The following is a 12651-nucleotide window of genomic DNA, read 5'->3' on the forward strand; positions in this document are numbered from 1 at the left end:
ACTCCGGCCTCCGCCTCCTGCCGTGCTCCTTTGCTCTAAACCGCAAACTTCAAACGCATTCCGGCAGCACCAGTGACAGTTTTACGATCGGTGATTTAGGGTCCATAACCTCTTGGACTTTGTTGGTCAGCCGCGGTCCCCGCTAATTGATTTGCGACTCTCAATTAGCGATTTATGGCCGCCCGGCACACTTCCTTTTGCGCAGCTCTCAGTCACGCCTCAGCAGAGTTTCACACAGCGGTGTAAAACTGTCAAGTATCTTGGCTCAGCTTCCAGACAAACACACACAGTACCGGTTTGTCTATTTACAGTTGTTTATTCCAACAAATCTCCGGAAGAACCAGGACTGCTTGCAGCCATTATAGGACTGCTCTTTTCCCCTCACAGCATAGAGTGAGAATGACAAACTCCTCCCAAGCTCCTCCCAAGCTTCCAAAACTGACGTCAGAATGCTGAGGCATCATGGGAACAACTTAACCTGTTAAGTTCCACATCCCACACGCCTGCACCAATCAAACAGACTTCGGGAACAGATTAAGTTTGGTGCTTTGGTTTTTGCAATTTATGTGGTGTTTTTGTTTCGGAGGCTTTTTTGGTTCATTTGTTTTTGCGACTGTGCGGATCCCAGTTTAGTTACTGATTGATTGATTGATTGATTGATTGTGTGATTGCAGAAACGGATAGAAGCCCCGGTCCCCATCCGAACAATGACTATCATCAGTGCAGGTGAGGAAAAAAAATAATTTTCATTTTTATCATTTACAAGACTGTTGTATTTATTTTAGAGTACAGTACATGGATGACTGCTTTCATTTTAGGGATCAGTGGTCTCGTTAGATAGTAAAATTCATGTTAAATGGCTGTTTTAGGGATTGTTTTTCAAAGTCTGGTACGGATTAATCCGTTTTGCATGACTTTCTATGGGAAAGTGTGTTAGGATATTTCCGTTCCACCTTAAAGGGAGCAGGCTTTGGGAGTCACAGAGTCTGCGCATGTCCTATTCACAGGATGTTTATGTTCTGATATTCCTTTCGTTTTTGTCAGACGGCCAGAGATGCTGACACAGAACGGTCACGTTTTCTTTTGTTCTGTTCAACACTAAATAAAGTCTGTAAATAATGCTCTTCTGCTCTTCTGCGGTGCAAGCTTTTGACTGTGCTTTCTGCTGAAAGAGGGTGCACCAGCCTAGGAATGTGGCTAGGAATTTCCAAAGGCTTTGTGCCCCTAACTGTTGGATCTGCGTGACTACGGGAGGCCGATGGAATCTCCGAACTCCGGCTTGGGGGCCATGATGGACGTTATCTCCCTGGCAGTTTCCCAACAAAGTGCACCTTGGTTTTGGAACACATTCAGTTTGAGAACCAAGGTACCACTGTATAATTAACTGGGGGGGGGGAGAGAACATTTGTGTAAAAAACAGAAGCCTTTCTAATAGGTTTAACGGGTGAAGAAATACCAAGAGATCTAAAAAGACAGTGTATTCTATTTATGCCAGAATGTTCTTAGCCCGGATGTGGAAGGAAGAGAAGGTCCCAACAAAAGAAGAGTGGATTATCAAAATGACTGTGAAGATCAGACATCAAGATGATAGGAAATTTAAGCAAAGAAAAAAGTTAAAAGGACAAAATGGGGAAAATAATGAAGATGAAATGTGAAAAAGCATGGTGCAAAAACCTTAAGGATATAACCATCGTTAGTTCAAAGATGGCAAAATTAAGGGAGAATGAGATAGGCAGGAGAAGTAAATATTTAAAAAACCAGAAGAGGGAAGCTGGGGGAGATTGGGATTCATGTATGCTGTCTGCAAGAATGATGTTTGTGTTGAATATAAAATGCTAAAACTTAATAAAAACTATTTATATATATAAAAAAATTAAACAAGAATGGGAAAAATTTATTGAATACCTTAAAGATACATATTTAGAAATAATAATAATAATAATAATAATAATAATAATAATAATAATAATAATAATTGTATCCCGCCCTCCCTGGCCGAAACCGGTCTTAGGGCAGCTAACATCAAATATATAACATTAGTATAAAATCAAACAATAATTAAATTACCTCCTAAAAACAAATCGGGATAAAATTAAAATCGAATTAGATGGTTTTCCACAGGCAGGATTGATATAACATTGATGAAGCCAAAGTAGCAAATAAGGAAATGGAATAGAACGAATCATTGTAATTACATGCAAGAAAAGATGGCAAAATATGGAAACGGGGGGTGGGGGGTGGGGGAGAGTCCAAGGGGTTTGTATAATCCCAGTATTGTATATATTGAAAATGTTTGGAGTGTATGGAAATAAAATGATAAAATAAAAAAACTGAATAATAATTGTCAGGGGTTCAGGAGCAGAGGCAAGGGCAAGGGAGGAAACAGAGAGCGAGGGGGAGGAGGCAGAAGAAAAGATGAGTGATGACGACGACCCGAGATCTCCGAGTCTTTCCAGTGAATCGGAAGATTCACAGAAAGGAGCACCAGTGGCCAGGGCAAGGGGGGAGCCTAGGGGGACACCCCAGCAAGATAGAGCCAGAGGGGACTCAGAGGAGAGCAGTTGGAAATCGGGACCAGCGTCACCGCCAGAGAGCAGGGAAGAGGAAGGGAGCCAGGGATTAAGCGCTGGCAGCTCACAACAGGGGGGAGGGCATGAGTCAGGAGTGGCCACACCTCCATCGGGGAGCGAAGAAACGGTCAGACGGAAAGTGGAAGGTTGGGCGCGCGCGCCAAGTTCAAATGCACAGGAAAGTGACGCAGTAGGCAGCCCTGAAAGAGAGCCAGGTCCTAAAGCCCGGCGCAAGGAGACAGGAGGGTCCGGGGGGTCGGCGTCAGAAGAATCCAGGAAGGAAGAGACCCCGGGGGGCAGAGGGACCCAGAGGAGAACAGTCAGGCGGAAAAGGTGGAGCAGGGCTAGGATATTAAGTTGGTGCACAAAGGGCGGAGACTCAGACGGAGCTTCGCCGATCTAGCCACTAGACGTAGAGTTGCACGCAGTAGCTTGAGAATGGAAACTGTAACTCAATAAAGACTTTTACTTAATGATCGCTGGCTAGCGTGATCCTCTGTGAGCTAGGATCTGGAAGCAGCTCTGACAGTAAGCTCCGTCTCCTAATTGTGGGCATCTACAGCCTCGAGGTGAGGAGAGAAGCAGGTGCCTACTAGCGAGCTCACGAACGGCAGACGACATGACGGCTGAGCAGCAGATAGCGGAACTCAGAGAAGCAGTGTCACAACTGAATGCCGAGGCTCTCGCATCCAGGAAGAGAGAGGAGGAGGCAGCTGCCGCCTGCAGGGATCTCCAGGTCAGGTTGGACATGCTTACTAAGCAAGGGCAACTGACACCCAAACAGGAGGGAATTGGGTTGGCGAGACGAACAGGCGGTCTGGTCTCTCACTTCGATGGGAATCTGCAACAGTACCCCAACTTTAGAGCAGATGTAATGTGTGCACTGCAACTGCTGAAAAAAGACTTTAGAGATGAGCAAGAGAAAGTGGGATTCATCATGTCCCATTTGCATGGAGATGCAAAAGCATGGCTGCGCAATTTGTGGAGGGATGGGGATCCGGCGCTCCAAAATGCGGATGCCTTTATTAAAGCGATGGATGGGTGTTTTTTATCAAGCATTGACGTGGATCTTGCTCGGCAGCAGATACATGGACTGAAGCAAGGGAGGGCCAGCGTAAGGCAGTATCATGCCCGCTTTTTCGCTTTGGTCAGTGCCCTGGAATGGGACAGAGATTCGGCTCCTGTAAGAGACCTGTTTTGGGAGGGATTGCACGGCTCGGTTAAAGATGAAATTGCGAGGGGGGAGAGACCCCGGACCACGCAGGAGATCGTTCAGAGGGCGCTGGCGGTGGGGGTGCGGCTGGAAGAACGTCCGTGGAGCAGGGACGAAGGGCGTGGCGGGCGCGAACCAGCCAGGGGCTCCTCCTTCCTTCCCAGAGAAGCAGCGCGTGCGCAATCCACGCATCCACCAGGAGGAGGGGTGGAACCTATGGAGGTTGGAAGTGCAAGGGCTCAGTCAGCAGCCAGAGCCCTAGCACCGGCAACAGTGAAAGCGAAGCCTCCTAGAGGGAACAGGAAGTGTTACATCTGCGATGATCCACAGCATATGGCGAAAGAGTGTCCCCAGAGGCTCCACAAGCACACTGCAGCCTCAGCAATGGTAACTGCAGCAACGCAGCAAGGAGTACCACAGCAGGGAAACGACGATGTCTGGCTGGAGGAAGAGGCACTGGGGCCCAGCCAGACGTGTCAGTGAAGCAGTCCCCAGAGATTTTACCGCCCATGGACCCCCTCCCGCCCAAACCAGTGGTGAGGCTCACCGCATCGCTCCAGCTGCCCAATGGAATCACCATGGACGTGCCAATCACCATGGACTCAGGAAGCAATGCGGACTTTATAGGGCAGGACTTTGTCGACCGGCACGCTATACAGTTGCTGCCTGCCACGCTACCCCTGCAGGTTGTCACGGTGGATGGCAGGGAGCTGCTAGGGGGGCAAGTGGTGAAGCAGACGCCACCAATGGTGATGCGGCTTGGGAATCACAGGGAAATCATCAGCTTCAACGTCACTCAACTATCGGACACGCCCATTGTATTGGGCATGAGTTGGCTGGACAAGCACAGCCCAACGCTGGCTTGGTACCAGAGGCAGCTGACCTTCGGCTCTTCCTTTTGTGCTGAACACTGCATCATGCCCCGGCAGGAAGGAGAGGAAGAGGAGTCACAGCTGCTGCTAGGCACGCTGCAAGCGATTCCCCACAAGTACGCAGAATTTTTGGAGGTTTTCTGCGAGAAGGAGGCAGACAGGCTGCCCCCCCACAGACCATATGACTGCAAAATTGACCTGCTGCCAGGGGCGGCGCTGCCTAAAGGAAAGCTGTATTCCATGTCTGAGGACGAACTGCAGGAACTCAAAGAGTTCATAGATCATAATTTGGAGCGCGGTTTCATCCGGGAGTCCAAGGCAGCGGGGGGCAGTCCTGTATTCTTTGTTAAGAAGTGGGACACGCCCCAAAAAAGGCTTGTAGTGGACTATCGCATCTTAAACAGTGTGACCAAGCCATCGGACTTCCCCATGCCCCGAATCGACGACCTCCTCGCAAAGGTACGGAAGGGCAGCGTGTTCACCAAGTTAGACCTGCGAGGGGCGTACAACCTCATTCGCATGCGGGAAGGAGATGAGTGGAAGACAGCCATGTTCACGCCACTGGGCACCTACGAATATAGAGTTATGCCTTTTGGATTGCAAAATGGCTCCCACGTTTTTCAAGCGTCCATGCATCACGTGTTGGCGGGGCTCCTCTACAAGACGTGCGTCTGTTTCTTAGATGACATCCTGATCTTTTCGGAATCGCAGCAGGAGCATGACAGACACGTCAAGGAAGTGCTGAGCAGGCTGCAGCAGCATAGGCTCTACGCCAAGCTGGAGAAGTGCCAATTCGACGTGACGGAGGTGGATTTTCTGGGCTACAAGTTGTCTGACAAGGGGCTCGCCATGGACAGCGCCAAGGTTCGAGCGGTGTTGGATTGGAAAAGCCCACGCAACCGGAAGGAGGTCCAACGGTTTGTCGGCTTCGCGAACTTCTATCGCAAGTTTATCAAAGGCTTCGCTATGCAGACAGCGGCCATCACGGACACGCTTAGCTCCAAGAAAAAGAAGTTCATCTGGACAGAGCAGGCGGAGCAGTCCTTTCAGGCACTCAAACGTCTCTTCGCGTCGGAAGAGCAGCTGCTGCATGTCGACCCCAGCAGGCCGATGAGGGTCGAGACAGACGCCTCGGACAGAGCCGTGGGAGCAGTCCTGCTGCAGAAAGACCCGCAGGGGGTTTGGCGTCCGGGAGCGTTTTACTCCAGGAAGCTCAGCAAGTCCGAACAGAACTACACCATCTGGGACAGGGAGTTGCTGGCCATTCATGCAGCGTTCAAAGCGTGGAGGCACTTCCTGATCGGCGCCAAGCACACGGTGCAGGTCTGCACGGACCACAAGAATCTGGAGCACTGGCGCACGGCACAGTTCCTGAACCAGAGGCAGATACGTTGGGCTGAGTTCTTTGCGAACTTCGACTTCCGAATAGAGTATGTCCCGGGGGACACCAACATCATGGCGGACGCTCTCTCCCGTAAGCCACAGTATCTGGAGGACGCCACGCCAGCGGCCGCCATGCACATCTTCGCACCAACAGTGTGGGCGTGCGCTGCGGCAACAGTGGACCTGGAGGCGGTGCGACGAGCGTTGCAGGATGACTCCTTCGCGCAAGCAAAGATGGCAGAGGTGCAAAGGGGCACGGCAGCGACCGATGAGTTCCAGCTGAGAGATGGATTGCTCATCCGTAAAGGGGCCATCTACGTGCCGGGAGACGAACTTCGCACCAAGGTACTGCAGCAGCTGCACGACGCGCCCACTGCCGGGCACTTCGGCAAGGAGAAGACGGTGGAATTAGTCGCCAGGGACTTCTGGTGGCCCGGAATGAGAGGGGAGGTCGCGGACTACGTGGCGAGGTGTGACACCTGCCAGAGGGCCAAACCAGTGCACAGACCGCCGGCCGGACTGTTGGAACCGCTGCAAACTCCGGTCGAACCATGGGAGAGAGTGGCCCTGGACTTTGTCACGGATCTGCCCAGCTCGAGGGGCAAGACGGCCGTGCTGGTGGTGGTGGACTTGTTCTCCAAGATGGCACATTTCATCCCGTGTGCTAAGGTGGCCACGGCGGAGCAAACCGCCAAACTGTTCATAGACCACGTGTTCAAGGTTCACGGTCTGCCACGGTCTATTCTGTCCGACCGGGGGCGGCAGTTCATCTCGAATTTCTGGCAGAAGCTGATGGGCTTCCTGAACGTCAAGATCAACCTGGCGTCGGCGAGACACCCGCAGACCAACGGGCAAGCGGAGCGGGTCAATGCCATCATGCAGCAGTACCTGAGATGTTATGCGAATCAACAGCCTGTGACGTGGGTGGATTACCTGCCGCTCGCCGAGTTCGCCTACAACAACACGAAGCACGTGTCCACGGGGGTCACGCCGTTCTTCGCCAACAACGGGAGGCACCCCAGAACCTTCCCGGGACTGGAAAGAATGGGGGAGGGGGAGCCGCAGACAGCAGATGCGTTCGCGTCGGAGTTGCAGGAGGTCCACGATCAGCTGCGGCGGCACCTGGAGCTGGCCAAACATGCATACAAGGTGCAGGCGGACAAACACAGAAGAGTTGGCGAAGAGATCCATGTGGGGGACTGGGTCTGGTTAGCAGCCCACGCAGTGCCGGCCAGGTCGTTGGCCAAGAAGAAGCTGGGGCATAAGCAACTGGGGCCCTACCAAGTCGAAGAGCAGGTCAACCCGGTGGCTTTCAGGCTGGCGCTTCCGGAGGGTTCCAGAATGCATCCGGTGTTCCACAGATCGGTGCTCACTCCCTACAAGGCACCGCACAGGTTTCAGGAACCCGGAACGGCACCGAGTCCGCTCAGAGAAAGAACCGGGCACGCGGGAGTGGCACAGGAGGAGCGCATCAACGAAGTCACGGAGATTTTGGACTCCAGATGGGGGGAAGAGGGGGTAGAATACCTTCTCGCCAAGGAGGGCACCCCGGCCAGTGCGAACAGCTGGGTGCCGGGCTACGCCTTGGACGAACCTCTGCTCAAAGACGAGTTTCATGCCCTCTTCCCACATAGACCAATGCCAGCAGACTTTTTCGACGACTGGCTTTTCACGCCCACGCTTTCTGCCAGCACGTTCCGGGGGTTCGACTCGGACGAGGACCCGATACGAGACGCCCGTTCCCCAGAGGGGTCACCCTCGGGATCTGCCTCTGAACCCTCGTTTTGGTGGGACGATAGACCAGAGGAGCAGTGGCGCAGGAAGTGGCTGGAAGGTCCAGGACGAGCAACGCCGCCAGGAGGAAGTGAGGGAGAGACGGACATGGACGTTTTCAGGGACGACCCTGGTTTCGAGCACGGCGGCACAGAGATGGAAGCGGAGGTGACCGTCGTCGACGAGAGCAGGGAGGAAGAACCGGGAGACTTCAGATGGAGGCCCGCCACGAGAAGCGAACTGTATCCGACGTTCGTCCCTCTGACACAGCAGCACCCAGCTCCCGCACCGGAAGGAGGGGAGGGGGGAACGGGGGGCTTCGAGGGGGGGATGGATGTCAGGGGTTCAGGAGCAGAGGCAAGGGCAAGGGAGGAAACAGAGAGCGAGGGGGAGGAGGCAGAAGAAAAGATGAGTGATGACGACGACCCGAGATCTCCGAGTCTTTCCAGTGAATCGGAAGATTCACAGAAAGGAGCACCAGTGGCCAGGGCAAGGGGGGAGCCTAGGGGGACACCCCAGCAAGATAGAGCCAGAGGGGACTCAGAGGAGAGCAGTTGGAAATCGGGACCAGCGTCACCGCCAGAGAGCAGGGAAGAGGAAGGGAGCCAGGGATTAAGCGCTGGCAGCTCACAACAGGGGGGAGGGCATGAGTCAGGAGTGGCCACACCTCCATCGGGGAGCGAAGAAACGGTCAGACGGAAAGTGGAAGGTTGGGCGCGCGCGCCAAGTTCAAATGCACAGGAAAGTGACGCAGTAGGCAGCCCTGAAAGAGAGCCAGGTCCTAAAGCCCGGCGCAAGGAGACAGGAGGGTCCGGGGGGTCGGCGTCAGAAGAATCCAGGAAGGAAGAGACCCCGGGGGGCAGAGGGACCCAGAGGAGAACAGTCAGGCGGAAAAGGTGGAGCAGGGCTAGGATATTAAGTTGGTGCACAAAGGGCGGAGACTCAGACGGAGCTTCGCCGATCTAGCCACTAGACGTAGAGTTGCACGCAGTAGCTTGAGAATGGAAACTGTAACTCAATAAAGACTTTTACTTAATGATCGCTGGCTAGCGTGATCCTCTGTGAGCTAGGATCTGGAAGCAGCTCTGATAATAATAATAATAATAATAATAATAATAATAATAATAATAAAAAAAAATTTATTTATATCCTGCCCTCCCCAGCCGAAGCCGGGCTCAGGGCGGCTAACAACAATCAAAATAGTCCAACATTTTAAAACATTCATTATAAAATTAATTAAATCAAATTAAAATCAAATTAATGGCAACCATCAAGCAAAATTCTGTGCAGGTTGCCAGATGAGGGAGTCAGTCTGCGCCCTGACCAAAGGCCTGGTGGAACAGCTCTGTCTTGCAGGCCCTACGGAAGGATGTCAGGTCCCACAGGGCCCTAGTCTCTTGTGACAGAGCGTTCCACCAGATTGGAGCCGCAGCCGAGAAGGCCCTGGCTCTAGTTGAGGCCAACCTAACCTCTCTGTGACCTGGGATCTTTAGGGTGTTTTTATTTGCAGACCGTAAATTTCTCTGTGGGACATACCAGGAGAGGCAGTCCCATAGGTACGAGGGTCCTAGGCCGTATAGGGCTTTAAAGGTTAAAACCAGCACCTTAAACCTGATCCTGTACTCCACCGGGAGCCAGTGCAGCTGGTACAGCACCGGATGGATATGATCTCGCAGCGAAGACCCCGTAAGGAGTCTCGCCGCGGCATTCTGCACCCGCTGGAGTTTCTGGGTCAGTCTCAAGGGCAGCACCACGTAGAGCGAGTTACAATAATCCAGTCTGGAGGTGACCGTCGCGTGGATCACAGTGGCTAGGTCAGGGTGAGAGAGATAAGGAGCCAACTGCTTAGCTTGGCGGAGATGAAAAAATGCCGCCTTTGTTATAGCTGTAATCTGCGCCTCCATGGAAAGGGAGGTGTCGAAGATTACACCCAAACTCTTAACGGACGATGCTGGCACTAATTGCACCCATGCAAGAGATGGGAGTTGCCCCCTCAATCCCATATCGCTCCGTCCCAGCCAGAGGACCTCTGTCTTCGAAGGATTTAACTTCAACCGGCTCCCACGTAACCATCCAGCCACAGCTTCCAGACATCTGGTCAGTGTATCTGGGGCCGAGTAAGGATGGCCATCCATCAACAGATAGAGTTGGGTGTCATCGGCATACTGATGGCAACCCAGCCCAAAACTTCGGACAAGCTGGGCGAGGGGGCGCATAAAGATGTTAAAAAGCATCGGGGAGAGTATCGCACTCTGAGGCACTCCACACACCAAGGAGTGGCGCGATGACAATTCCCCCCCAAGCGCCACCCTCTGTCCCCGACCGAAGAGAAACGAGCGCAGCCATTGAAGGACTGTGCCCTGGATCCCCACGTCGGCAAGGCGGTGGTCCAGAAGTTCGTGATCGACCATGTCGAAGGCTGCTGACAGGTCTAGAAGAATCAGCAGCCCCGACCCGCCTCGATCCAGCTGCCTGCGGAGATCATCTGTTAGGGTGACCAGAGCCGTCTCGGTCCCATGACCAGCGCGGAAGCCGGACTGGAATGGATCGAGAGCAGATGTTTCATCCAGAAACCTACCAAGCTGTTCAGCAACCGCTCTCTCAATCACCTTACCCAGGAATGGAAGATTCGAAACCGGGCGGTAATTGGATAGATCTAAAGGATCTAATGATGTTTTCTTTAAGAGCAGACACACCACTGCCTCCTTCAGTTCCCCTGGGAATATCCCAGTGCCAAGGGACAAATTGATGATATCCCCCAGGGGGGCCCGCACCTCGTCTGGACACGCTCTAATCAGCCAGGACGGGCACGGGTCAAGAGGACAGGTGGTGGGCTTTCCAGCTCGGAGGAGTCTGTCCACATCGGCTGGGGATATCCGGTCAAAGTGGTCCAATACTGGACCCGAGGACAGTCGAGGGGCCTCCAGTTCCTTTATTGTATCCAAATTGGCAGGGAGGTCATGGCGGAGCAACAGGACCTTCTCCGCAAAAAAGCTCGCAAATGCCTCGCAGCTGTGTGTCGAATTGTTATTTAAATTTGGCTGGCCTTCAAGGGACAAAAAATAAAATAAAAATAAAAATAAAAAATAAAAAACCTAAAAGAAAAAGAGAAAGTGCTTTATCCACAAGAGGAGAGCTTTCCCACAGGCACCAGACCAGCGCATGAGGAGTAATAATAATTATTAACAACAGCAACAATAATTTATTATTTATACCCAGCCAGTCTGGGCGGCTTCCAGCAAAAGATTAAAATACAGTAAGGAGGAGCTCTTTCAATCTATTTTCCCCATGGCTTTGGAAGCTCACCTGATGGCCTCCTTGTAGTGCATGAGGGCCTCCTGGAGCTTCCCCTGCTGTTGCAAAACACTGGCTAAATTTGAATGCGCAGCTGCAAACTCCGGGAAGACCTGCGGGGAAGAAGCTCACTCTTAGTTTCCCTGAGAAGCATTCTAAAGAGACGGAGGCCGCTCTTTGAGGCTCAAAGGTTGTGGGCGTGAAATAAATCCTCATTTGGATTGACTTGCAAAAATTAAGGAGGAGGAGGAACCTATGGACTGCCTTTTTAGCATGCATAGGAAATACTGTTGGGAGATCAGACTGTCAAATGACCAATGCCGTATTTTAAAGAGCCCCTCTTTGATGCTCAAATGTGGCAGGGGCTGGCTGCAAAATAAATCACCGTTTGGAATGATTTGTGGTAATAATAATAATAATAATAATAATAATAATAATAATAATAATAATAATGGGCCTATGAACTGCCTTTTTCGTGTCAGTGTTTGTAAAAAAGCAAAAAAAAGAAGGAAAGGGTTCTGACCTCCCTTTATCTCCTCAGCCTGGTCCTCGGACCCTTGTCGGCACAAAAAGAGTCCTTGAGAATATCCTTGCAGAGTTTCATTAAAAGTCTTTGTGCAAAACACGACTGAATAACTATACACACCAGCACCAACCAACCCAAACACCAGCCACACCAACAAACTAACATCTCTCACTTATATATATACAGATTGAGGCAGACCGCTGAGTCATGCTGACCCAGCTTTATTCACATTAAAGAAACAGCGGCCATTTTAGCCGTGACATTTCGTACGCATAGGAAATACTGTTAGAAAATAAGACTGTCAGGGGATCAAGCTCAGCCGACACAGAGAACAGCATGTGCCCAGCTTTTATTTCAATTTCTGTACCGTTCCTTAACACCTTGCATTGTTCTTCTGATGAAAAAGCAGATTTTTGGTCATTCCAGGAGGCCTAGGAATATAAAAAGGGGGACAGACCCTCTTCCTTCCAAAAGGGACTTATCGGACCATGCTTTGTCGAGCCTCAAAATGCTACTTCACTTTCACTTCTTCACCATTATTTCCGTTATTGATCAAGAAAAATTTGATCGGCGATTTTTAAAAAGACCCAGACTAGGAGTCCAGGGTATGCATGCCTAACCCTTATATGTCAATTTAATTGTTGTAATTCTCCACGCACGTACCTCAAGAGCTTTCCGGTAGAGGCGGACAGCCTTCTCGATATTCCCTTGTTCTCGCTTGATGTTCGCCAGGTTATTAAGAGAATCCGCGTGAGTCGGACATAAACGGAGAGCTGTATTGTAGCATTCCTCGGCTTCGGCAACCTTCGAAACACAAAACAGAGTTTTTACACGAATATTAGTATGTCTTTCACAGGAGCCCAAAAGGCTGCTCTGTGATGTGATGGCTGGATTGAGGTTTGATACGGCCCCTCAGCTCCTGACGGTAACTTGGTATTAGAGCGGTTCATAAAAAACTCTTTTTTTGAAAATGCCTGCTCCAAAGTTCTTCTCTTACCAACAGTAGAGATTATATAGCTA

At 51.4% G+C, this 12651-nt stretch overlaps 1 protein-coding gene across 1 annotated transcript in view; it reads right to left on the minus strand.

The window, feature by feature from the left end:
- Positions 1 to 12651, minus strand: part of LOC308577852 (uncharacterized protein) — a gene marked incomplete at its 5' end in the record, with an annotated part of 52263 nt that overhangs the window by 9271 nt on the left and 30341 nt on the right. Inside the window, 2 exons of the mRNA XM_081178251.1 lie at positions 11118 to 11218; positions 12295 to 12435. Coding sequence (XP_081034377.1) covers positions 11118 to 11218; positions 12295 to 12435 — 242 coding nt within the window. The remainder of the gene's footprint in view (positions 1 to 11117; positions 11219 to 12294; positions 12436 to 12651) is intronic.

This window comes from Podarcis bocagei (assembly GCF_964188305.1).
Source record: "Podarcis bocagei genome assembly, chromosome: W".
NCBI lineage: Eukaryota > Metazoa > Chordata > Lepidosauria > Squamata > Lacertidae > Podarcis > Podarcis bocagei.